Source organism: Pelophylax lessonae (assembly GCF_965119305.1).
Source record: "Pelophylax lessonae genome assembly, chromosome: 10".
NCBI lineage: Eukaryota > Metazoa > Chordata > Amphibia > Anura > Ranidae > Pelophylax > Pelophylax lessonae.
In genome coordinates this window covers 205,109,586-205,136,302 of record NC_138777.1, presented here as the reverse complement: position 1 = coordinate 205,136,302, position 26,717 = coordinate 205,109,586, and the positions used below count along the sequence as shown (strand labels likewise).

The window sequence follows — 26,717 nt, the reverse complement described above, 5'->3', positions numbered from 1 at the left end:
GTTGAAGCTGTAATAGCTGCAAAGGGTGGGCCAACTCAATATTGAACCCTACGGACTAAAGCCTCGTACACACGATCAGATTATTGGATTAATTTTCGTCCTTTTTTTTTTTGTTGCATGCTGGTCTCGTATGGAAAGTGAAGCGGTTCCTTTCATATGAAAATTCTCATATGACAGAATTCAACTTCAGAAGTGATGCCATGTGTTGAATTGTTTTGTATGCGTTTTCATTTCCAAGCATGCCTAGTCTTGCTCTTACGATTTTTTTTGGATGATTAAACGTAAATCTGACGTTGTGTACGATTTTAAAAATGTTATAGCTGCACATCAATTTTTGTTGTATGAAAATTTGTAATTGACTATCGAAAGCACACTACCAACGATCCGAAAATCAGAAGATTGTTCGTCAGACCGAAATTTTACTTGGGATTTTCTTGTGTACGGGGCCGTTAGACTGGGATGCCATTAAAGTTCATATGTGTGTAAAGGCAGGCGTCCCAATACTTTTGACAATCTAGTGTACATTGTATCGATCGCTAGGTCTGAGATCACCGCACCGTTTTGTCACGTGATTCTCCATACCTCAAAATTTCAGGTATTTTTTCTTTGCTGTCGGGGGATGAAAGGAAACATAAAGGCGCACAGTTTTGGGGTTGTAGGCGCAATCATGGGGACCTGTTCCTTTACCTGCATAATCCGGGGGGAGGGGAATTTATCTGCCTTACCCGCATTCTCGTCATCCGGAGTTGATTAATCGCTAAATCGATCTTTCCTCCGGTTCTCATTCCGTTATCTCACAAGATGATATCGCTTTTCCCAACTTTCCTTTATTTCGGGGAATGGGGGATCATGTGAGGAGTGGTCGGGTACGTTATATGTTGGCACAGCAGAGTCTTGGGGGATTTGATTCTTAGTTCAGATCCAGCAGCCCATTAAATTGTACCGTGTATGGTGAGGAATAAGGTTTTCCGTATTTTTCCCGGGCTGGTTGGGATGTGCGGGGGCCGGGTCTTGTTGTTGTTGTTTTTTTTTTTTTTTTTGTTTTTTTGAGCGTCGCCTGCTTTGTGAATAATTCTCGCCCCTCCTGAGTATGTGGGAAGCTTCCTATGTAGAGGCACATTGTAATATTAATAAAAGTTTCTGTTTAACATTGATGTTCACCTGAACTGAATGACATTTAGTTTCCTTAGTGAATCACAACCGCAAAGTCCTTCTTCCCCCTTTTTTTTTTTTGCTGTCTTCCCTCCACAGATATCAGTACTGCTGATCTCCTGCAGTCTCTTTTCAGCCACTTCCTGTCTGCATGCATTCCACTTCCTGTCTGCATGCAGTCCACTAAAAGCTGCATGGGGTTTCTCAGGGTGGGTTTGTGTTATGGCTGCCTAATGTGTGTTGAAACTGCTAATTGTAGTCTCCATTAAAAGTCCGACAAAGCAGGAGAGCAGTGGAGAGATGGGGCAACCTATAACGGAAGTTCCTGAACAAGGACCGACATGGCACAGTCACCAGGGGTTCTAAAAATGATATATATATATATTATGATTGACCATATATATTATTGATGATAAAATATATATTATTATTATTGACCACTTCAGCCCTGGAAGGTTTTACCCCCCCCTTAATGACCAAGCCATTTTTTTGTGGTTCAGCACTGCGTTACTTTGACAATTGCGTGATCGTGCGACGCCATAACCAAATAAAATTGATGTCCTTTTTTTTTTTTTTCTCCCACAAATAGAGCTTTCTTTTGGTGGTATTAATCACCTCAGCAGTTTTTTTGTTTTTGCGCTATGATCAAAAAAAGAGCGTCAATTTTGAAAGAAAAAAAAAAAAGCCAATATTTTCTACTTTCTGCTATAAAACATTCCCAATAAAAAAAAAAAATAAAAAAAAAAAAAAAAAAAATCGATTTTTTTACATCAGCATCAGCTTAGGCCAATTTGTATTCTGCTACATATTTTTTGGTAAAAAGAAATCCCAAAAAGCGTGTAATAATAGTTTGGCGCAAAAGTTATAGCGTTTACAAACTACGAGATGGATTTTACGGACTTTTTTTATTTTTCATTAGTAATGGCGGTGATCAGCGATTTTTTTTTTTTTTTTTTTTTTCGGGATTGCGACGGACAAATCTGACAGTAAAAGTGACACTTTTTGGGGACCAGTGACATTAATACAGTAATCAGTGCTAAATAATATGCACTGTTACTGTATAAATGACACTGGCAGGGAAGGGGTTAACACTGGGGGTGATCAAGGGGTTAAATGTGTTCCCTAGATGTGCTTACTAACTGTGAGGGGGGGATGGGTTGCACAGAGGCAGAGAGAGATTGGTTATTCAGCTTTGCTGAATCACACGATCTTTCCCTGTCTCTCTGACAGGAGACCAGTCTTACATTGTTTACATTCCCGATGGTTCTCCTGTCGGTTTTGGCGAAGATCACGGGAGGCCCGCGGTCTGTGTCTAATCACAGCGGGGGCGTGACTCCCGCAGCGCGCGCGCCCCCAAAGCCACATGCACACAATCACGTAGATCTACATGATTATGCGCAGCCGAGCCGCCCTTCCGCAGTAAAATATGGGTGAGGCGGTCGGCAATTGGTTGTAAACCCGCCTTTATAACTTTCACCCATAGGTAAGTCTATAATAAGACTTGCCTATAGGTACTGTAAATATCTCCTAAACATGTACCCTTTAGGAGATATTTACCTTACATGCAGCCAAATGACGTCATCGGTGCATGCGCTCTGAAGAAACGGCCGCCCGTGCCGTGGCCGGCGGCTTCTGCATGCATGTGCGGGAGTGACGTCACGCAGCACTGGCCAGTAGCATAGTCTGAGTCCGCAGACCCGGAAGGAAGACGGGCGAAGATGGATGTGGCCGCCAGCGGGGACAACGCGGGCTTTGTTTGCAGGTGAGTGTCACATAAGGTGCTAGTATGCGATACATACTAGCACATTATGGATTTACTTTGCAGGGAAGAATAAAAAAAGACTTTACTTCCTCTTTAAAAATGCCTTTTTGAGCTTTTCTTGAATAAACGGTGAATTCTCCATCCATCTTTCTATCAGTCGGTGGATTTGGATGGTGGGGTGATGGACATCCCTGCTCCTCCCATGGACCGGCGTGGATTTCCTCGACCGCCATGTCTCCGGAGTCGGCGCGGGACGTCTGGGCTGCGATAAGTACGTGGGAAAAGCTCGGCTGGAATCTTACACAAACAGTCGGGATCCCTTGGAATAACAGAAGACGACACCCCGTCTGCTGGAGACATGGTGGGAGTGTCATCTGTGAGTGTTGGGGGGGGGCCGGGCATTTCCCGCGCTCTGTTCAGAGATCCTCGTTTCAGTCCAGATTTGATTGGACTAAAAACTCAATGGGTTCACTCGCTGTCCAACCAGATTCAACATCTTCACTTTTCTGTCACTAATCACAGACCTACCAGCATGCCGCATGTGCTGCAGGGTGATCTGATTGGACGTTTTCTGAAATCGTTCTCAATCTGCCAACACCCCCCCTCACATTATACCTATAGGCAGGTAATACAGATTTTTTTTTTTTTTCCTCTAATCTCCTATACGTCTGTCAGAACTACACTTCCCAGCATGCCCTGCCAGCCAGAGGTATGATCGCAGTGAGAGGCTGGGTGGGTCATGTGATCGCTGTGTGCTGGGGTTACCCCAGAGACATTGAGTTTGGGGGAGATTTCCCTTGAGTTTTCTCGGCTCTGAAGCTGTTAAAGGCTATAAATTGATGAACTGTTCATGTCCGTCTTCTGTATTGTGGGGGGGGAGGGTACAGATGTAGAATTAGCCAGTGGAAAGCAAGTTTCAGAGGGCAGAAATGGGGGCATTAGCGGTAGGGTGTTCGGAGCCCCTATACCCAGGGTGGGTACGGGGAAAAATCAAGAGAGCAGCCTAAAAACATCAAAATTACGAGGCTTATATACTAATGCCAGAAGCCTGGCCAACAAGATGGGAGAGCTGGAGCTGCTGATGTTTGAGGAGGACTTAGATTTTGTGGGGATAACTGAGACTTGGTTTGACAGCTCTCATGACTGGATGGCGACCATTCAGGGGTATTCCCTTTATCGCAGAGATAGAGAGGGTAAAAAAGGGGGAGGGGTATGTTTGTATATTAAGAACAGTATACAGGTAAATATGAGGGATGATATTAATAATGGAGCTATGGACGAGGCAGAATCCCTATGGGTAGAGCTTCAAAGGAAAGGCACGGTGGGGAAGGTAATATTGGGCGTATGCTATAGGCCCCCAAACCAGAGGGAGGAGGGTGAGGCAGACCTCATGTTACAGATAGGATTGGCAGCAAGGATGGGAAATGTCATTATAATGGGGGACTTTAATTATCCAGATATAGACTGGGCAGAAGGAACCGCGCATTCAGCCAAGGCTCGGCAGTTCCTAAATGTTTTGCAGGACAATTTCATGGGTCAGATGGTGAATGCACCGACAAGAAACAATGCGGTACTTGACCTACTGATTACCAACAATACAGACCTGCTCACGGATATAGAAATACGGGACAACTTAGGGAACAGTGACCATAGGTCAATTGGTTTCAGTATTAATTACAGTAATAGGAAACACAAGGGTAATATAAGGACACTGAATTTCAAAAGAGCCAATTTCCCTAAACTGCGCTCACTGCTAGAAAATATCAAATGGGATAGAACCCTGGGAACAAAGAACACGGAGGAAAAATGGGAGTGCTTCAAGAGCATACTTAACAAGGGGGTGGGCCAGTGCATTCCACTGGGAAATAAATTTAAAAGAGCAAAACTAAACCCTGGGTGGCTAAACTCCAACATAAAAATGAATATTAGAGCTAAAGAAAAGGCCTTCAAAAAATACAAGACTGAGGGGTCATTGGCAGCATTTAAGCATTACAAAGAGTGCAATAAGAAATGTAAAGATGAAATCAGGGCGGCTAAAATAGAACACGAGAGACATATAGCGGAGGAGAGTAAAAAGAACCCCAAGAAATTCTTTAAGTATATAAACAGTAAGAAAGCGAGGCCAGAACACATTGGCCCCATAAAAGATGATAAAGGAAAAATGGCCACTGAGGACAGAGAAAAGGCGGAAGTGTTAAATAATTTCTTTTCTTCAGTCTTCACAAAGGAATCGGGGGGCTACATGAACCCCGCTTGTAAGGCCGAACTAAATAATACACCTCAGGAAGTGCCGCCATGGCTAACAGAGGATAGACTTAGAGCTAAACTAGAGAAACTTAACATAAATAAATCCCCGGGACCGGATGGCTTGCACCCAAGGGTTCTAAATGAGCTCAGTCAGGTGATTGCCAGACCATTATTCTTGATCTTTAAGGATAGTTTACAGACAGGTATGGTGCCAGCTGATTGGAAAAAAGCCAACGTGGTACCAATATTTAAGAAGGGGCCGAGATATATCCCGGGTAACTATAGGCCGGTCAGCCTAACATCTGTAGTCTGCAAAATTTTGGAGGGGATGATAAGGGACCACATACAAGACTTTAGTAATGAAAACGGTATTATAAGTAGTAATCAGCATGGATTCATGAAAAATCGTTCATGCCAAACCAATCTATTAACCTTCTACGATGAAGTGAGCTGCCACTTAGATAAAGGTAAGCCTGTGGATGTGGTGTATCTGGACTTTGCAAAGGCCTTTGACACAGTTCCCCACAAACGCTTACTGTACAAACTAAGGAAGATAGGTATGGACCATAAGGTGAGTACCTGGATAGAGAACTGGCTCCAGGGGAGAGTACAGAGGGTGGTGATTAATGGGGAGTACTCGGATTGGGCGGGTGTGGAAAGTGGGGTCCCCCAGGGTTCTGTCCTGGGACCAATCCTGTTTAATTTATTCATAAATGATCTAGAGGAGGGGATATCTAGTACAATCTCAGTATTTGCAGATGATACTAAATTAGGCATGCCAATATCTTCTATGCAGGATGTGGAAATCTTGCAAGCAGACCTGAACAAAATAACGGGGTGGGCAACTACATGGCAGATGAGATTTAATGTAGAAAAATGTAAAGTAATGCACTTGGGGGCCAGAAACCAGAAAGCAAGCTACTCACTAGGGGGGGAACCTCTGGGTGAGTCTAGGATGGAAAGGGACTTGGGGGTACTGGTAGACAACAGGCTTGGAAGTGGCATGCAATGCCAAGCCGCTGCAAGCAAAGCCAACAGAATACTGGGTTGTATAAAAAAGGGGATTCACTCCAGAAATAAAGAGATTATTCTCCCACTCTACAAGACTCTGGTCCGGCCACATCTGGAGTATGCTGTCCAGTTCTGGGCACCGGTCCTCAGGAAGGATGTGCTGGAACTGGAGAAAGTCCAGAGAAGGGCAACAAAAATAATTAGGGGAATGGAGGACATCGGCTATGAGGAAAGACTACAAGCACTGAACCTATTCTCTCTGGAGAAGAGACGATTGAGGGGGGATATGATATCAATGTACAAATACTGTACTGGCGACCCGAGCATAAGGAACAAACTATTTAGAGTAAGGGAATACAATAAGACACGTGGCCACTCACTAAAACTAGAGGAAAGGCGGTTTAACCTTAAAGTGCGTAAGGGGTTCTTCACTGTAAGAGCGGTAAGGATGTGGAATTCTCTTCCGCAAGCAGTCGTATCAGCGGGGAGCATTGATAGTTTCAAAAAACTATTGGATGGACACCTTAAAGACCACAACATACAGGGGTATACAATGTACGGTTAAAAGCAAACACACACACATAGGTTGAACTGGATGGACTTGTGTCTTTTTTCAGCCTCACTAACTATGTAACTATGTAACTATGTATTGAAGCAAACGTGAATGGTCCTGGGATAAGCAGCCACTGTGTAAACTTTAATTCATTGCTATACCGGCCGCATTGATGTTGCTGCTATAAATGAATGAGCTGTATGCCGTTTTCTAATTTGCGGTGTTCAGGCACACATGAGGGGTCCGGGGTAATCTCTGGTATGTTTGCTCTGTGTACTCCATTGCTATATAGGCCCCCAGTGATTTCTATGATATTGCAAGAAAACGACGAGAAGGGCGCACCGGCCTTGTGCATTACCACTAAAAAGTTTATTAAAATCAAAGATGGGTAGCGTACAATATATTCACAAACACAGGATATGTACAAGCATGTAGGAAATAGGGACCGCTCGCTTCCAGGACACTTCTTCTCTACTGCTGGATAGCGTGATGGCGTCCTCACAACCTTGTATGGCTTACGCGTTTCGAGGGAGGACCCTCTTCATCAAAGCCAAAGTTGCAACTCTGTTTTTTGGATGTCTATGGTATAACTGCATGCTGTTGTCGGTGTTTAGGGCACACATGAGGAAACGGGGGGGGGGGGGGGGGAAGCACGGTGTATTTTGCTGTATGTACAGTACATTATTTGCTCTATAGACCCCCCCCCCCCCCCAGGGATGCCACTACTATAAGTTGATGAGCTGCATGCCAGTGCCTCTTTTTTGGCGTGTTTTTGAACACACATTTTGGGGGGGGACAGGGTTGAGCACATAGCACGTGTGTGTGTGTATGTATATGTATGTATGTATATGTATGTATGTATATATGTGTATATATATATATATAATATATATATATATATATTAGTGTGTGTATATATGTGACGAGACGGGCGAGCCGCGGGAGGGGGGCGTACCCTCCCGCGCCTTGTAAATGACAGCCTATGGACGCTGGTACCGGGGTGATGCCTCTAGCTGCAGGCATCACTCCGGTACAGCACTTTCCCAAAAGATTGGCAATATCGGTAACCTCCGGGGCCGATTCCGATATTTCGGGGAAAGTTCATATCGGCCCCCAATATATTGGCTTTGCCGATAATCGGTTGATCCCTAATTGACACCTTTTCAGGGGCAGTGTGTAGTCAGCGGTGACCCTGTTTTATGTCATTGATGTGAACAGTCCTGATTGCTGGGAAATCGCTTATCCATGCCTTATAGGGGGGGGGGGGCCATCATTTGTTGGTATAGTGCCCCCCCCCCCCCACACTTCCTGCTGAACCTCACAATAAGTTGTTGTCCTTCGCCAGTCTCCACCGCCTCCTCCCCCGCCAGCTAGGGGTTAACGTTTGATCTGCAAAAATATTTTCCCAAACGCTCACCCCATCTCCAGGCTCCGCCCCCGGCCGCCCACATTTTTCCGTAATCGCATTCCAAGACAAGCAAATACACATCGCAGCGCTGCCACTTCTAATTCTCCTTAGGTGTTGTGTCACACCCGCTGGAAGCTGACACGGGACTCGTGTGTCTGCTGGAATGTGAGCACATGACTTCTGCCTGTGCTAAAGGGGAACTCTGCGCCAAATGAGCCGGTGTGCCAATCCTGAGCCGCAGAATCCCCGCATAGATCTGTCTATGCGACTCTTAATGGTATTTCAAACCGCATTCACCCCGGATTCACACAGATTTCCGATGGAATACGCTTCAAAAATTGTGTGAATGCTACGGCCCATCGCAGGACGATCGGTTTGTTTTACCTATTGATCGGGCTTGGCCAGATCAGTTTATTGCACTAATCTATTGAATACCGGCCCATTGATCAGACATAACTGATCGGTCTACTGGGTTACCGATCAATGAGGCGCAGACCAGTTGGTGTAAAACGTTATCTATTGATTGGACACCGACAAATTGGCTGATCATGTTACCTATTAATTGGATGAAGGCTGATACATTTTTTGCGCAATGCAGGCTGATTGGCTTATCGCATCACCAATTTGATCAGTTGGCTTATCGTGTTCTGTATCCGATTCAAGCAGACTGATTGGTTTATCACATTACCTATTGATCAGACGCTGACTAATTGGTTTTGCAGACGTGTGTGTTTAATTGTCTGCGCCTTAGCTGGCCATACATTATACAATTTTCCTTTTAGATTTACCTTCACCTATGTAGTACAATGGCCTGCCTGATTGCATACAAATTGAAAGTGTTTAGGTGTGACCTCGTATAATGTGCTGTAGGTAAATCGAAGGCCCCTTTCACACTTGTATGACCTGAACGTGGCGCGACTTGAAGCAATGCCTGTGTAATCTCTGTCTGTGGACCTCAAGTCACATCAAAGTCGGACCAAAGTTGTGAAGAGACTACTCTTGAAGTCGCACAGTGATGAATTGTACTCGTTGGAAAACATGGGGTATGACTTGTCATGCGACTTTGCAGTCCCAAGTTGCATAGGTGGGAAATGATTCTAAAGGAAAATCCTAGAATACATGGCCAACCTTAGCTTCTGTCTTGTTAACTATCAGATGTTGGATCTCCCTTCACTTCCTGTGCTGGTGACTCCTTACAGGAAGTGAGGGGGAGACTAACTTAATGCGGACATGGACATGGATAGCAGTCATTTTTAAAGCTGACTTTTTTGTTTTTTTTTTTTCTTTTTATTCTGCGCCCTCTTGCGCTCCCCCCCCTCGTCTCCCTCTTGCGCTCTTCCCCCCTCGTCTCCCTCTTGCGCTCTTCCCCCCTCGTCTCCCTCTTGCGCTCTTCCCCCCTCGTCTCCCTCTTGCGCTCTTCCCCCCTCGTCTCCCTCTTGCGCTCTTCCCCCCTCGTCTCCCTCTTGCGCTCTTCCCCCCTCGTCTCCCTCTTGCGCTCTTCCCCCCTCGTCTCCCTCTTGCGCTCTTCCCCCCTCGTCTCCCTCTTGCGCTCTTCCCCCTCGTCTCGTCTCTATCTCTCTATATCACAGGTGTCAAAAACAAGGCCCGTGGGCCGAATGCGGCCCCCCAGGTCATTTCATGTGGCCCTTGCACCTTTCCTGCAGCTGCGGCACCCAGCTTGTCTCAGTAGTCGGCAGCAGATAGGACAGAACTTCTTTGCCAGATCCTGCACTCTTCTGTGCAGCTGCAAAAAGGCTCATCTTTGCCCACCCCCCCCCCCCTCCCCCCTATTTTCAGCAGTCCACAGCTCAGAGGAGGGCAGAACTCCTCCTGCAGATCCTGCACCTCTCTGTGCAGTCACAACACCACCTTGCCTCTGCCTCCCCTGGTCTCAGCATTCAGCAGACTCTGGAAGCTGACTCCAGCCCTCCTCTGGTTCTCCTCCAGACCATGCACTTCTTCCCAGATCCACCCGCATCTTCTTCCTGGCAGCAGCACAAGGTAAAGGGGTGCATTGGGATGTAATGAAGGGTGGGTGACTCTCGACTTCTGATGGTGGGGGGGGTTCTTGAAATCCCGTGTAAGGGGGCCTGGGGTGCTGTGGATATTTAATCCTACAGATATAACCGGCCCCTTAAAGGTCAACCATAATGCTGATGTGGCCCGCGATTAAATTAAGTTTGACACCCTTGCTCTATATCATCTCTATATATCTTCATCATCATCATCGCTCTCTCGTAATTTAAAACCTTTTTTTTCATTTCATTCCTTTTTTTTTTTTTTTTTTTTTCCCCCAGTGATGTCATCACTGGGTCTCTGTATTTCTCTATGCAATGCAGGCAGATCATGGCTGGTGGGAGGGGCTGCCCATAGAGTCCTGAAAACATCCCAGCCCCCTGCCTCAGACCTCCTCTCAAGCCCTCAGTCCTGATACAAGCAGTGGGCTGACTCTTGGGAGGAGTTATGCAAATATCAAAATGCCTTGACGGGTGGATGTCAGTCTGGAGAAGTGGGTGTTCCTAAGCAGGCTCTATTAATGTAGATAACGCCAGCATGTAATGCTGATCCTCCATGATTGAAATCCAAAGAATGAAAGGGGTGGGCCAGGGACAGTCAGACTGGGGAGGAAAGAGCTAGATGATGCTGGATGTCCCCTCTAGCCAGGAAATAAGGCTGGCCTCTATCTGACCTGCTGCAGCTTCTAATGCACATTGTGAGAAGCTCACAGTGTGCAGTGAAATCAGAGTAAACCATTTGAGTCCAGGAGAGGAGCCGATACAACTGTGCAAGACTGAAGGGAAGTGTGTGTGTGTGTGTGTGTGTGTGTGTCGGTGCGTGGTGTGTTTTTTTTTTTTTTTTTATTTATATTTATTTTGGGGATGAGCTCTGTTGTGTGATTGGTGGTTCGGCGTGCTGGGGAGCACTCCATACCCGTGCGGATGTGATCTGTGTGTGTATGTTGGGGGGGGGGGGGGTGAAGTTCTCTGCCATCCTGGAATGTGTCTGATAGGAGAGGAATGCGCCAAATGTCAAGGAGACGATGGGCACAGATAACTCGCCAATAAACTTTAGTGCGCTCTTATCAGCGGTAAACAACCCACCGGGAGGGAGTGCGCCCGCCGCAGAGAAGAACGATCATTAACCTGGATTATGTCAACAACATTGTGTAACCCAACACTGCTCATCAGTGAAGGTGAATAATCCGGAAAAGGCTTCACTTCTTCTATCTCATGGCTGTCTAAAGCCAAACAGTTGGTCCTCATTTATTCTTGGATGGAGTGGCGAGGGGTTAGGACCCCACCAGGATTTTATTGCTTAAAAGAAATCCCCCGATCATCCGTGTCTGCAATCTCAGGTGCCGGAATCCGATAACGCTCACCAATTGCATTCCTCAGTGACCGGACAACGATGCCCTTAGCGTTTCAATAAAACTTTATTCTGGACTGCATGTACAAAGGTGACCTACTTGGGACACCCCCCCCCCCCCCCCCCTCCAATCTGACCCACTTAATTCCATGTTCTGTGTTAATCATGCTGTCCAGTGCAGTTTAGGCAGGCCATACACGGTGAGAGTTTCTTTCATGGTTGCAGGAATAAATGTGCACAATTAGTCCGTCAACGCAGAAAGTGCTGACTGACAGGGGAGTCCCTCCTGCCAAGCCCTTGTCTGCTCCGGGCAGGGGAAGCTGGCTATAGCAGCCGCTTGCGATTTATCGGTAGGCTGGTTGTACCCACCTTGATCGACTCAACTTGGTACATTCAGCCTGCCCATTACTGTTCCAGCCATGTATGGTCGGCCAAAGTTCTATTGAAGCATTCAGGTGAAATGTGTCAGTTTCTAAGACACGGCTTCTTTGCATGTTATCTGGGATAATGGTTTGTCGATGTGTTAAGGTGAAATGCGTCAGACGGGAATGTTTCCAGGTGACGCTTTTGTGCATACTGTACAGAAGAATAAAGTTTTTTTTTTTTTATTGAGGTGGTTCCCATGAGGGTCTTCTTTGTGTCTGGAATGGAATAATAAAGATTCCCCCCTCTTTTAAAAGAAGAAAATATTCTTGATGGATGTATAAAGTGAACTTTTCTCACTAGGGTTGGGCTTAGGCGTGTTCGGATTGTAATCCCAACCAGCCAGGAAGCCGGCACTGCACACCGCCAATCATGAGCAGCGTGTATGTGCAGCTGTGGGCTAGGAAATCCTGGCGGGATTTCTCAGGTGGGTTGGGACTACGATCCGAACACGTCCTGAGCCCCGTCCCTACTTCCCACCAAACACGCCTGAGCCCTTCCCTACTTCCCACCAAACACGCCTGAGCCCGTCCCTACTTCCCGCTCGAACACTCCAGAGCCCGTCCCTACCTCCCGCCGGACACGCCTGAGCCCTGTCCCTACTTCCCGCTCGAACACTCCAGAGCCCGTCCCTACCTCCCGCCGGACACGCCTGAGCCCTGTCCCTACTTCCCGCTCGAACACTCCAGAGCCCGTCCCTACCTCCCGCCGGACACGCCTGAGCCCTGTCCCTACTTCCCGCTCGAACACGCCAGAGCCCGTCCCTACTTCCCGCTCGAATACGCCTGAGCCCGTCCCTACTTCCCGCTCGAATACGCCTGAGCCCGTCCCTACTTCCCGCTCGAACACGCCTGAGCCCGTCCCTACTTCCCGCTCGAATACGCCAGAGCCTGTCCCTACTTCCCGCTCGACTACGCCAGAGCCCGTCCCTACTTCCCGCTCGAACACGCCTGAGCCCGTCCCTACTTCCCGCTCGAACACGCCTGAGCCCGTCCCTACTTCCCGCTCGAACACGCCTGAGCCCGTCCCTACCTCCCGCTGGACACACCTGAGCCCGTCCCTACTTCCCGCTCGAACACGCCAGAGCCCGTCCCTACTTCCCACCGGCCACTCCTGAGCCCCATCCCTACTTCCCACCGACCACGCCTGAGCCCCGTCCCTACTTCCCACCGGCCACGCCTGAGCCCCGTCCCTACTTCCCACCTATCACCAGGAGACACCCAACATTCCTTTATTAACACCTTCTTGCCCGGCCTTTAGCAGAATGATGGGGGGGCGGTGGCTTTACAGTTCTGACTGGACGTCTTGTGACGTCCTTTACATCGCGCCACTCTTGCGCACCCCCAGAAACGCACAGAGTGGCGATATGGGGTAAGCCATGTCCCCCCGACACAATGCATTACTGAGCAGGGTAAAGAGCCGATGACGAAGGCTCTTTACCATCTGATTAGCTGTGTCCAATCACAGCTGATCACATGTAAACAAATGCCGGTTAACAGCATTTCCTTTCCTCAGCGCTGTCTGTATCTGAGGGAAGGAAAGTCAATAACATAATAGCTTTCCAGTAGCAGGGGACATTTTACACTGATTTATCTGTGCAGCCTATCATTGCCCATTAGTGCAGCCTATCATTGCCCATCTTTGCCCATTAGTGCAGCCTATAATTGCCCATCAGGGCCCTGCTTATCAGTGCATTCAAATTACGTGTTTGCAAAATTGTATAACCGAAATTAAAGTTTTTTTGTGTGTGGTTTTTCTCCCATTTTTTTCTTTTCTTTCTTGTTTACCAAACAATAAAAACCCAGAGGCGATTAAATACCACCAAAAGAAAGCTCTATTTGTCTCCAAAAAATGATAAAAATTTCATATGGGTACAGTCATGCATGACCGCGTAATTATCATTTTAAAGTGTGACAGCGCTGAAAGCTGACAATTGTCCTGGGCATGAAGGGGGGTGACTGTGCCCGGTATTGAAGTGGTTACGCAGAAAACCCGTTTCCCCCACAGTCAGGACCTAGTTATATGAATGAGCCCCTATCGAGGGCAAAACGCGCTGGGTGAGGGCGGTCTCATCTGGTGGTAAAATCAATGCAAGAATGTAATGCTGTGAATAAAGTTTATTGAAACTGATCAGGGAATCGTCCCATCTAATATCAATCTCCAAATATATGTGAGAATTTCCTGATTGATCTCCGATGGAACACCTGGTACAGTGATTTGATTTCCTGCGTCATCGATATATCTCTGCCATATCCAGTCGTGTTAGATTGAGAGGAATGTTATCTGTGTAATGCCAGATCTCTGACAGTTTCTTCTCTTTTTCTCTCTGCAGGAATCTGTATAAAGTGCGGGAAGGGGGTGTACGGAGCCAGCCAGGCCTGCCAAGCCATGGGGAATCTCTTCCACACCAACTGCTTCACCTGCTGCTCTTGTGGTAAGTCCTCACTTTTTGTCTCCGCTCTGCCCAGCCCCCATGGACAGGAGAGGCTCAGTTGTGCGCAATATCTGCACTGTGCCTGTTGTATGCAGGGCCGGCTGAGCCTCTTCCACAGTGTGCGGCCCCCTCAGGAAATCCTTACAGGAAATCTCTCCAGGCTGTTCATATGATTCCCACAGCAATCGCTGCCGACTGGCCGCAGTCCTCAGGATGTGATGGTGATGTATGACTGATCGGCTACATTAACCTTTTTGGATTAAAAAAAATAAATAAAAAATGAGAGAAGGATTTGTGAAAAGACCAGATAATTGATATGAATGGATATTGACTTCCTTTTCTTTTTAACAGGTAATTTATTTTGTTAATTTAAAAAAAATTATATTTTTCTTTACAAAAACGGAAAAGAAAAAAAATTATACAGTAAACACAAATTGTAAAAGGCTCCGTTTTTCCCTTTTACGACACGTGAAAATTAGGCTCTGCGTCCCTCCCTCCTGATCCTCTCTGATTTGACCTGTTATTGCTTAAAGACCAACTGCAGACAAAACTTTTTTTTCTTTTGTTTTGGTTAAAGCAGGGAAGGGCTCTCTGCTCGGGGCTCTCTGCTCGGGGCTCTCTGCTCGGGGCTCTCTGCTCTGGGATGTCTGTCCCCATTGGGTGGATTTGCTTGCACTTCCTTTCCCAGTGACCCCACCCCATCTCTTGTCCCAATATCATTGAGTCACACAGTGAGGGAAGATCTCCAAAGTGTTAGTTGGTGGCTGCTAGGCCTTCTATATTGTACTCCAGCCAAACCTAGACATTGTGGTTGCAGTTCAGCTTTAAAGTAGAACTATAGTCAAACATTTTTGGAAAGAGTAAGGGGAGGGTATAACCTCTACCACTTTTTGGCCATCTGTGTCCAATTTTAGAGATTCACCTTTACTTCCTGTCCCATAGCCAAACAGGAAGTGAGAAGAAATCGCAGCAAAAAAAGGGAATTCCTTTGGAAATCCGGGTCCCCATTGGAAGATTTCCCCTCTAATATGTTCTAGGGGCAACCCAAAATTTGGGAGTTTTTTTTATTTTATTTATTTTCCTTCAATGGTAAACAGGACAAATGGAGAGGGTGACTCTCCTTAATGGGGTCACAGACCACAATAAAAACTGACAGGCGTTCTAATCCCTCGCCACTCTATCCAAAACAAAAAAAAAATGTTTGCCTATAGTTATAGATTAAGGAAAAACAGCCCAGTATAGAGTGGAAAGGGGGATGTTTTTTTTTTTTTTTCTCTGGTTTAGTCCCTAGGAGTTGAAGACTAATTTTCACACATGGTCAGGGATACAAAAATAAAATAAAAAATATCATGACACAAAACCAGATCTAGATTGCTCAAATGCAGAAAGGTCCTCATGTATAGTGGAGAGAAAATATGGGGCAGCAAAAAGTGAGATCTCTACTCTAGTTCAGAAGGACAAAGCCTTGTGAAGGACAATATGGATGTTCAACTTTCATTTAAAGTTGCTTTATTTGGTGGTTTTAATCTTATCCAACATTATATGCCCCTTCATCAGGGCTTATCCAACATGTCTCAGGGTTATATCCCCCTTTATCAGGGGTCATCCAATGTGTCTTAGGGTTATATGCCCCTTCATCAGGGCTTATCCAATGTGTCTCGGGGTTATATCCCCCTTCATCAGGGCTCATCCAACGTGTCTCAGGGTTATATCCCCCTTCATCAGGGCTCATCCAACGTGTCTCAGGGTTGTATCCCCCTTCATCAGGGCTCATCCAACGTGTCTCAGGGTTATATCCCCCCTTCATCAGGGCTCATCCAACGTGTCTCAGGGTTATATCCCCCCCTTCATCAGGGCTCATCCAACGTGTCTCAGGGTTATATCCCCCCCTTCATCAGGGCTCATCCAACGTGTCTCAGGGTTATATCCCCCCTTTATCAGGGCTCATCCAACGTGTCTCGGGGTTATATCCCCCCTTTATCAGGGCTCATCCAACGTGTCTCGGGGTTATATCCCCCCTTCATCAGGGCTCATCCAACGTGTCTCGGGGTTATATCCCCCCTTCATCAGGGCTCATCCAACGTGTCTCGGGGTTATATCCCCCTTCATCAGGGCTCATCCAACGTGTCTCGGGGTTATATCCCCCCTTCATCAGGGCTCATCCAACGTGTCTTGGGGTTATATCCCCCCTTCATCAGGGCTCATCCAACGTGTCTCGGGGTTATATCCCCCCTTCATCAGGGCTTCATAAAAATAAGGTAAATTTATACTTGTACACTAAGCAACTCTGCATAAGGCTTCACCCCTCTGCATTGGAGTACAGCATTTGTCTTGCTGTACCAGATTTCACATGTGTTGGAAAAACTGTAACAGGGACAACTCCAATGTCATCAGGTTTATGTTCTGTAATCTGTGCGTGCATATATAACACATATCATTCTCAGTGACCCATAGGACGGCTCTCCGGGGCTCTTGTGTGTGCAGCCAATACCAGAACTCACTATATTGATGATCGAAAACACTTCTATGACTGGCTGCCCCTGCATTTTCCATGGACTCCTCCAGGGCTGCTTTGTAGACTAAATGTGATTTTAGGTGGAACATCTTGTCCTCTGAGGATCCCGGGACACATGAGAGGGGTTGGGGGCTGGGTTACTGCAGCTCTGCACTGGGGTCCTGTGGCAGGTTCCTTACCAGACAGTTATGTGCAATTTTGAGGAGTTGTTGGGTGACAGATTGTCTGTCTGAATTGGGGGGGGGGGTTAAAGATTGGCTTTCCGTGGCCACAGGTTGGTTGGAATTCACACCTTAAAGGGACACTCCACCCAAAGTAAAGGAAGAGGCGAGCCGCCAACAGCTGGGGATGAGCATTCCGATTACTTCACAAACGCAGTGGTTTTTGGAGTTTTTAGGTCTGTTGTCTTGCTGCCTTGAACAGTCTTGGTCCTAATTATCGTGTTTCTTCCTGGCGGCGGAGGATTGCATTCATCTGTTATTTCACATTCACACCACTTCTTCCTAATGACTGCATCATGTTTTGTGCGGAGTGCTGCCATCTGTTCAGTAAGTCAGAGAATCTTCTCTCTGAGATGGGGAGAAGCTCTGCAACCTTCACTGACCTTCTAAAGTTTTTTTTTTTAAATTTTGAGTTGTAAGTACATTCAGTGAAGGGGGGGGGCTGGGGGCGAGGGAGCGCAGTGGGAGGAGCTTATGACGGCCGAGAATTCTGGGGAAAAAACTGGCCAATGTGTGTTTCATTATGTCTTCCATTTGGAAACTATTTTATTTCGAGTCACTGACCAACAGTGAGGAGGAGGGGGGGATTCTGGACAGTGAGGAGGAGGGGGGGGGATTCTGGACAGTGAGGAGGAGGAGGGGGGGGGGGGGCAGTGCTGGACAGTGAGGAGGAGGGGGGGGCAGTGCTGGACAGTGAGGAGGAGGGGGGGGATTCTGGACAGTGAGGAGGAGGGGGGGGGATTCTGGACAGTGAGGAGGAGGAGGGGGGGGCAGTGCTGGACAGTGAGGAGGAGGAGGGGGGGCAGTGCTGGACAGTGAGGAGGAGGGGGGGGGGGCAGTGCTGGACAGTGAGGAGGAGGGGGGGGCGGTTCTGGACAGTGAGGAGGGGGGGGTGGTTCTGGACAGTGAGGAGGGGGGGGTGGTTCTGGACAGTGAGGAGGGGGGGGGTGGTTCTGGACAGTGAGGTGGGGGGGTGGTTCTGGACAGTGAGGTGGGGGGGTGGTTCTGGACAGTGAGGTGGGGTTGGGGGGGGGTGGTTCTGGACAGTGAGCCGGGGGGGGGGGGCGGTTTTTGACAGTGAGGAGGGGGGGGCGGTTCTGGATGCTGAACCATTTACTATTGGAGCAGAAGAGAGTGGGTGTGGACAGTGAAAAGGGGGCAGGGTCTGAATGCTGAGTCACTGACGAGCAGTCAGGATTGGAGGGTTTGGACCATATTGAAGTGATCAGGAGGGGGCAGGTCTGGGTGCTGTGTCACTATCTGCCATGAGGGGGTGGGTCTGTTACAGTGAGGAATGGTTGGGTCTGGACAGTGAGGAGGGGGTGGGTCTGGACAGTGAGGAGGGGGCGGGTCTGGATCCTTAGCCACTGACAAGCAGTGGGGAGGGGATGGGGTCTGGATGAGTCCTTTTCCATTTTAGAGAGGAAGAGGGTGGGTGTGGACAGTGAAGGGGGCGGGTCTGAATGCCGAGTCACTGACCAACAGTCAGGAGGGGGTGGGGTCTGGATTGTAATGAAGGGGGCAGGTCTGTAGTGAGGAGGGGCGGGTCTGGAAGCTTGGGGTCAGGAGTTGAAGTCAGTATTTGCATATTAGATCTCTTGGCTCCCCAGTGTGTGGGATGATCCAGCGCCACCTCTGGCTGCCTGCATCTCCAAAAAAAAAAAAATTGGAGATTGTGTTTTCTTTTTCAAAGAAAAATGACTTTTTGTGATTATTTATAACCAGCATTTCTGAGTTTTGTACAGAACTGATTGCGGCCCCCTGTGCTGATCAGAGGGTGAACTCGCTGCTATCATCTGCTGTGACCTACACAGGAAGTGTGATTGGCAGGAAATGGGTCACAGGCAGGAGGAGGGGGGAGGAGGACATCCTGGACAGGACTCACTGACCGCAGGAAGGAACAGAACTCAGGACGAGTCTAGTGATTGTTCATTTTCTTCCCTTCATCCTCCAACCTCAGCTATACACAGTCCTCCCTAAACAGAAGGTCCCAGCTCTCTATTATGAGAGGTTCCCACCATCCCTGTGCTGAGATCCCGGGTCTGTACTCCTGCTGTATCCATTATGAGGGGTTCCCACCATCCCTGTGCTGGGTTCCCGGGTCTGTACACCAGCTGTACCCATTATGAGGGGCTCCCCCAGTATTACCTTGTATCATATGGTGCGCCCAGTAGGTGACACCCCTATGTGGCTGTATACTGTGGTTTGGGGTGTCACTTTACTATATTTGTATAGGAGGAGCTCGGCACAACCAGGGTGCCGGTTCCCGGCCAGGAAAAACTGAGACAAGGAGAGGCTCTGCTCCATATAAAACGTCTCCTACCAGCCAGCGCCACACACATGGAATCCGCTGATTTCTTCCCACCTTGTGATGAATTTTTGGACTCTCTGGGGGAAAGTTCCATGGGGTGACTCAGAGGGGGATCCCTGCCAGCCCCGGGAAGGGGGGAGGGGGATAGCACTGGCACATGGCAGAGATTTTCCTCCAGGGTAGGAACAGGACACGTAGGTACGAAAATGCAGAAGAATTTTTCTTTTTTATAATTAGAACTAATCCTAATATTTGGGATGAAGTTGTGGGCGGGGCCTGACTTCCTGACCGCATTCCGGTTGGTGATTGGGGTGTACATTTCATCCAATGATTGTTTACCGTTTATAATGCAGATATTCATGGTGTGCAAAGGAATGAAAAGTCCTAGATGACAGCGGTAACATTGGTGCGTGTTGATTGGCTGGATAACCCCGTCCCTCATTTTATGCTAGTTTTCCCCCTCCCTTCATGCCATTGTTTAACCACTTCTGGACCAGAAGATTTACCCCCCCATAATTACCAGGCCATTTTTTGCGATTCATTGCTGCGTTACTTTTTGACAATTGCGTGGTCATGTGACGCTGTACCCAAAAAATAAAATTTATGTACCCCCCCCACAAATACAGCTTTCTTTTGGTGGTCTCAATAAAATGCAATAAATACTAAAAGTGACTTCTTAATTTTTACAGCGGCTGCTATCAGTGAATTTTATGATGTTTTTTAAAGTGATTTTAATCTTGTATGGAATATCTCTGACATCACAAGCGCTGGGCGAGTGTTTGAAGTTTTCCCTCAACCACTTTTTCTGTTTTCTTTTGGTGGTATTTGATCACCTCTTTGATTTTACATTTTTTGCGTTATAAACAAAGCGTGACAATTCTGGGAAAAAAATAAAAAAATTCACTTTCTGCTATATAACGTTCCCAATAAAAAAAAAAAAAAAACTTTGGATTACATTTTTTCATGATTTTAGGCCAATTTTGTATTCTGCTACATAGTTTTTGGGGGGGGGGGGGAAATCCCAATAAGCGTATTTTGATTGATTTGGGCAAAAGTTATCGCGTCTAAAAACTAGGGGAAATTTGTCATTTTTTATTTATTTTATTTTTTGATAGTAATGGCGGTGATCTGCGTTGTTTTTTTTTGTTTGTTTGTTTTTTTTTTTTTTTTGCTGGACTGCGGCATTGCGGCGGACAGATCGGACCCCTAACTGACATTTTGGGTGGACCAGTGACATTACTACAGTAATCAGTGCTAAAAATATGCACTGTTACTGTAATAATGACATTGGCAGGGAAGGGGTTAACACCGGGGCGAGCAAAGGGTTAAATGTGTCCCTAGGGGGTGTTTTCTAACTGTATGGGGGATGGGCTGTGAGGGTCTCGGGAGAGAGCGCGCTCCCGCGTGGTCATGGACCCCCCCCCCCCCCCCCCCCGTGTGTGTGAGCGGCGGACCCGATGTCCGCCAGTCACTCGGCGATCATAGGTGCAGAGGGAGAAAGACAGGCGGCTGATGTAAACAAGCCGCCTGTCATTCTCCCCTGTGTAGGAATGGTGATCATACGGTTCTACTATGTTGGACCGTTGATCTCTGTTCATACACCTCAAGCCACAGCCAATCACAGTTAGAATCACGCCCCTAGGGACACACATAACCCCTCCCTCTCCAAAAAAAGTTAACCCCTTCACTGCCAGTGTAATTTTACAGTAACAGTGCATATGTATAGCACTGATTACTGTAGTAATGTCACTGGTAACCCCAAAAATGTCAGTCAAGGGTCCGATCTGTCCGCCGCAATGTCGCAGTACCGCAAAAAAATCGCAGATCGCCACCATTACGCGTTAAAAAAAAAAAACAACAAAAATCTTCCCCCTTTTGTTAGTAAACGCAATAACTTTTGCGCAAACCAATCAAAGTACGCTTTTTGCGATTAATTTATTTATTTTTTTTCCCCCAAACATATGTAGCATAAAACAAATTGGCCGAAATTGTTAAAAAGTTTTGATTTTTAAATTTTTTTTTTTTTATTTTTTTTTTCGGGGAATTTCATATAAAAAAATTTGAAAAATATTGTCATTTTTGCAAAATTGATGTTTTTTTTTTTTTTTGTTTATAGCGCATGATCAAAAAATCGCACATGTGATCAAATACCACCAAAAGAAAGCTCTGTTTGTGGGAAAAAAAGGAGGTCAAATTTAGTTTAGGTACAGCGTCGCACAACCGCGCAATTGTCAGTTAAAGTCACGCAGTGCCGAATCGCAAAATACCCCCTGGTCAGGAAGGGGGTAAAATCTTCCGGGGATTAAGTGGTTAATATTACTTTATAACTTTTCCATTTTAATATATATTGTATTTCCAATTTTGTCATCACTAGATCTCTGTACTTCTCTATGCAATACAGGCAGATCGTGGCTGGTGGGAGGTGCTGTACATAGCTTCCTGAGAACATCCCAGCACCCTGCCTCACTACTCTCCATAGCCTTCCGTTCTGATGCAAGCAGTGGGAGGAGTTATGCAAATATCAAAATTCCTTGATGGGTGGATGTCAGTCTGGAGGAGTGGGCAGTCCTATTTGCATGCAGACCACGTTGGGTAACGCCCACATGTAATGCTGAGCTGCCATGATTGAAAAAAGTGAAATCCAATGAATGAAAGGGGCGGGGCAGTCAGGCTAGATGATGCTGGGGGATCTCTGATTTGCTGCATCTTCTAATGCACACTGTGAGAAGCTCACAGTGTGCGGTGAAATCAGAGGAAGTCATTTCAGTCCAGGAGAGGAGCCGCTACAACTGTGCAAGACTGAGGGGAAGGGCGGAGTTCCCCTTTAAATGGCATGATTGCGGTGAGTATGGTGAGGTGACAGCCCGCCTGCGTCACCCCGAAACTCCCTGCCCTTCCTCGAGGGTCTCCAATGAGGACCGAACATTCCTGTGCAGCTATTTAGGTCTCGGGAACAAGCAGCCTTTTGTGTGATGCGAGTGTCCCGGGCGCTGCGGGGGCGACACTTCTCTGCGGCTTGGAATAATATTTAGTATACTCTGCGCAGGCTGCTCATCGATCCCCGCCACTCGCTGCGTCCTGCCTGCTCACCGATGTGAGGCCGGCACGTCTCTCCTCGCTTCTAAATGCAAAATCCCAGCGTGTGCAGCAGATGGGAGCCGTGCACAAAGCACATTTATACTGCCATTGCTGAGTAACACGCAGTGGAAAATCAATGGCTTTGTTGCAGCACTGATCACAGCAGAATGTTTGTCCCGGTTTAGATTTTATATTGCGGCGTTAGAATAACTCATTCCCCTCTGAGTGATCTATGCAGTCCTTGGTTCACACTGAATCTATTTTTAGTTCATTTCTATTTTTAGTTAATTTCACATGATTTCCTATGGAACACGTTCACATCTCTGCGCTTTCAGCCGTTGCGTTTTTTGGAAGCTGTCGGAGATTTCTTCTCTTGGTAGATTGCGTTTTTGGCGCAAGAGACTTTAATGGAACTGCACCAAAAACGCAAGTGATGCATTTTTTTTAAACAGTTTTTTTTTTTTTTTTTTTGCGTTTCGCTAAAGTATTCAGTGTGACTTTACACTCTCTGGCAATCAAGTCGCATCAAAATAGAGCAGGAACCTTTTCAAAGTCGCTGCCACTTTAAGCCCCGGTTTACACCAGTGCGACTTGTCATGCAATTTGAGAGTTTAAAATCGCATGACAAGTTGCACCCTATTTGTGCCCATGGAACTATTCAAATCCGTGCGACTCCGACTTGCATCGGTTTTGAAAAGTTCCAGCCCTTTTTTTTGCCAATTTCATGTGACTTGTATAGACCTCTGTGCATGAAGTCGCACAGATGTCGGTGAGCTACACATGAAATCGCACTGAACGGCTTTTGAAGTCTTACTGAAGTAACCCAATATCCGCATTCAGTGTTAACTGGGGGGGCTAGGTTGCATAGATGTGAAGGAGGAACCATCGCCATCAATGGGCTGAGACCGGTCATCCACATTCATTGTGAGCTGCTGGTAAAGTCGCATAGACTTGAAGGGGATCCATCGCCATCAATGGGCTGCAACTGGTCATCCACATTCAGTGTGGACTGGGGGGGGGGGGCTAAATCGCATAGACTTGAAGGGGATCTATTGCCATCAATGGCCTGCGACCGGTCATCCACATTCAGTGTGAACTGGGGCTAGGTCGCATAGGCTTGAATGGGATCCATCACGATCAATGGGCTGCGACCAGTTGTCCACATTGTGTAAACTGGGGCTAAGTCGCATAGACTTGAAGTGGATCTATTGCCATCAATGGCCTGCGACCGGTCATCCACATTCAGTGTGAACTGGGGCTAAGTCGCATAGACTTGAAGGGTAACCATCGCCATCAATGGGCTGCGACTGGTCATCCACATTCAGTGTAAACTGGGGCTAAGTCGCATAGACTTGAAGTGGATCTATTGCCATCAATGGGCTGCGACTGGTCATCCACATTCAGTGTAAACTGGGGCTAAGTCGCATAGACTTGAAGTGGATCTATTGCCATCAATGGTCTGTGACCGGTCATCCACATTCAGTGTGAACTGGGGCTAAGTCGCATGGACTTGAAGGGGATCCATTGCCATTAATGGCCTGCGACTAGTCATGCAATTTTCTGCATGTTAAGGTTAGTGTTAAATGTTGAGGTTAGAACGCTAACCCCTAACATGCAACTTTGGACTGAAAGTCGCAGGTTAGGGGTTAAGGGTTATGGTTAGCATTCTAACCCTAAGGCTGCATTCACACTTGAGCGTAGCGTTTTCGTGCAATTTTTACCGCGATTTTCAGGCTTTTGGAGGCAGGCATTGACCTCTATCAAAAACGCTGGTAATCAGCCCAAAAAGAAGCTTGTGTACTTTTTCCAGCTACAGGCGTTTTGCTTCAGGCGTTAAAACGCTCAGATGTGAACAGGGGCCATTTAAATGAATGGGGTTTTACTTGTTGGGCGTTTTGGAACTTTTTTTTTTGGAGCTGAAAAAAGCTCAAAAACGCCCAGGTGTGAATGGAGTTTGACATGCAACTTTGGACACATAGTCACATGACAAGTCACAGCCCATTGAGAGCAATTGAACTCCTTCAAATCTATGCGACTTGAAAGTGGCAGTGACTTTGAAAATGTTCCTGCACTATTTTGATGTGACTTTGAGTGCCAGAGAATGTAAAGTCGCATCAAAGTTGCACTTCTTATTGGCCAAAAAAAACCGCATGTTAAAACGCGTGGGATGAACGCATCAACCGCAACATGCATAGGTGTGAATCTAGCCTCAATTGCAAGAATTTTATCAAACGTTGTTGCAGTTTTCTACCTTTTTGTTACAATGAAGAAATCTCTGTTTGATAATGAAAGTCACTTCCATTCACATTCCCTCAACACAAGGAGACAATCAGCTGCTGTACCTGCAGGGCTCTGAGGAAAGGGGCGGGGCCTACATCCCTCCAGACGTGATAAACCCCTTTGGGAGTATCCCACCAAAAATGATATTTCTGTTGCAGGGGATGCCCAAAATCTGACTATCATATTGCAGACTTCTGGGGAAATCAGTCAGCCAATCACACAAGCAGGAAATGAAGGCGGGGATCTATTTCCAGGCAGATAACCCCGGGAGATAGAAATAACATTTGTCTTGTTCTGCTGTGGCTGTACCGGCTCTTGAAGTACCCTGCGATCTCTGACATTTTCCTTATGTTGTTGACACTACAGACAGGGCTGTGATTGGGTCTGTAGGAAGATGCAGTGTGAGAGACCCTCCAGGGTGTACACCGGATACTTCAAGAGCCTGCACATGCATACCAGAACAAGGTTTTATCATTTTAGCTTTATATGCTGGCGGGGAAGGAGTTAGGTTTGATGGCTTTCTTGTCACCAGGAAGATTTGTCCCCCCCCCCCCCCTTCCGGCGTGGTCACTCAGACAGGAAGTGAGAGGGAATCTTCCCAATGGGGACACAGGCTGCAGAACTGCTTTCCCTGCTGTCTGTTCATATCTCAGGCAGGTGGCGGTAGGAGCAAAACGCATAGAGGAATCCCGGGATACATCTGTTATATGTGCGCCTTCCAGGCGTCTTTCCTTCCTGCATGAGGTGTGTAGGAAACATTCCCCAGTGTGTGTTCAATGCCATTTATTTCTCAGCATGCTGGACTCTCCTATCTGTATACAAGTCCATGTAAAGCTGGTCTGCCCCCTGCCGGTGAGTGACTGGATCTAGCAGGGAGTGGGATGGAGGTGTTGAGTCCTTTCCCCCCTCCTCAGCCACTTCCTAAAGGGGGGGGGGGGGGGCACACTGCGGATCTGCCTGGTTAGTAAGATTCCTCTAAACAAAGGACCGGTTTACATTCCTTCAGAGGGAGGCCAGACTGTGCTCACCAGGGGTAGAAAAGGTCCTGACCATTAGTGGGAATAAACCCTGCCCAGTCATTGGGATAAATTGTGCCCCATCATTGGTGTCATTGGGATATATTGTGCCCCATCATTGGTGTCATTGGGATATATTGTGCCCATCATTGGTGTCATTGGGATACATTGTGCCCCATCATTGGTGTCATTGGGATACATTGTGCCCCATCATTGGTGTCATTGGGATACATTGTGCTCCATCATTGGTGTCATTGGGATACATTGTGCTCCATCATTGGTGTCATTGGGATACATTGTGCTCCATCATTGGTGTGAGCAGCAGGCAAGGTGTCCCAACATTGGTGTCATTGGGCCCCATTGGTGGTGTCATTGGGAGAAATTATGCCCCATCATTGGTGTGAGTTGGAGGCAAGGTGTCCCACCATGGGATCTATTGGGCACCATTGTTGCTGTCATTGTGAGGAATAGTGCCCCATCATTCGTGTTAGTGGGAGGAATTTTGTCCCAACATTGGTGTCATTGTGCCCCATTGTTGGTGTCATTGGGTGAAATTTTGCCCCATCATTGGTGTGAGTTGGAGGAATTGTGTCCTGTCATTGGGCCCCATAGTTGGTGTCAGTGGGAGAAATGGTGCCCCATCATTATAGTGTCATTGGGAGGAATAATGTCCCATCATTGGTGCCATTGGGCCCCATTGTTGGGGTCATTGGGTGAAATTTTGCCCCATCATTTGTGAGAGTGGGAGGAATCGTGTCCCAACATTGGTGTAATTGGGAGAAATTGTGTCCCATTAATTGGTGTCATTTGTCAGATATGTGCCCCATCGTTGGTATCAGTGAGGGGAATTGTGCCCCATTGTTGGTGTCAGTGAATGAAATGGTGCCCCGAGGGTTGGATAAAATAAGGCAAAGGGCTGCAGCTTGGAGAACATTGCTCT

General features: G+C 47.1%; 1 protein-coding gene across 1 annotated transcript in view; it reads left to right on the top strand.

Annotated features, from left to right (window-relative positions):
* The window catches only part of LOC309565625 (Wilms tumor protein 1-interacting protein homolog), a 74,395-nt gene that overhangs the window by 26,183 nt on the left and 21,495 nt on the right, over positions 1-26,717 (top strand). Inside the window, exon 2 of the mRNA XM_082270579.1 lies at positions 14,255-14,356. Coding sequence (XP_082126705.1) covers positions 14,255-14,356 — 102 coding nt within the window. The remainder of the gene's footprint in view (positions 1-14,254; positions 14,357-26,717) is intronic.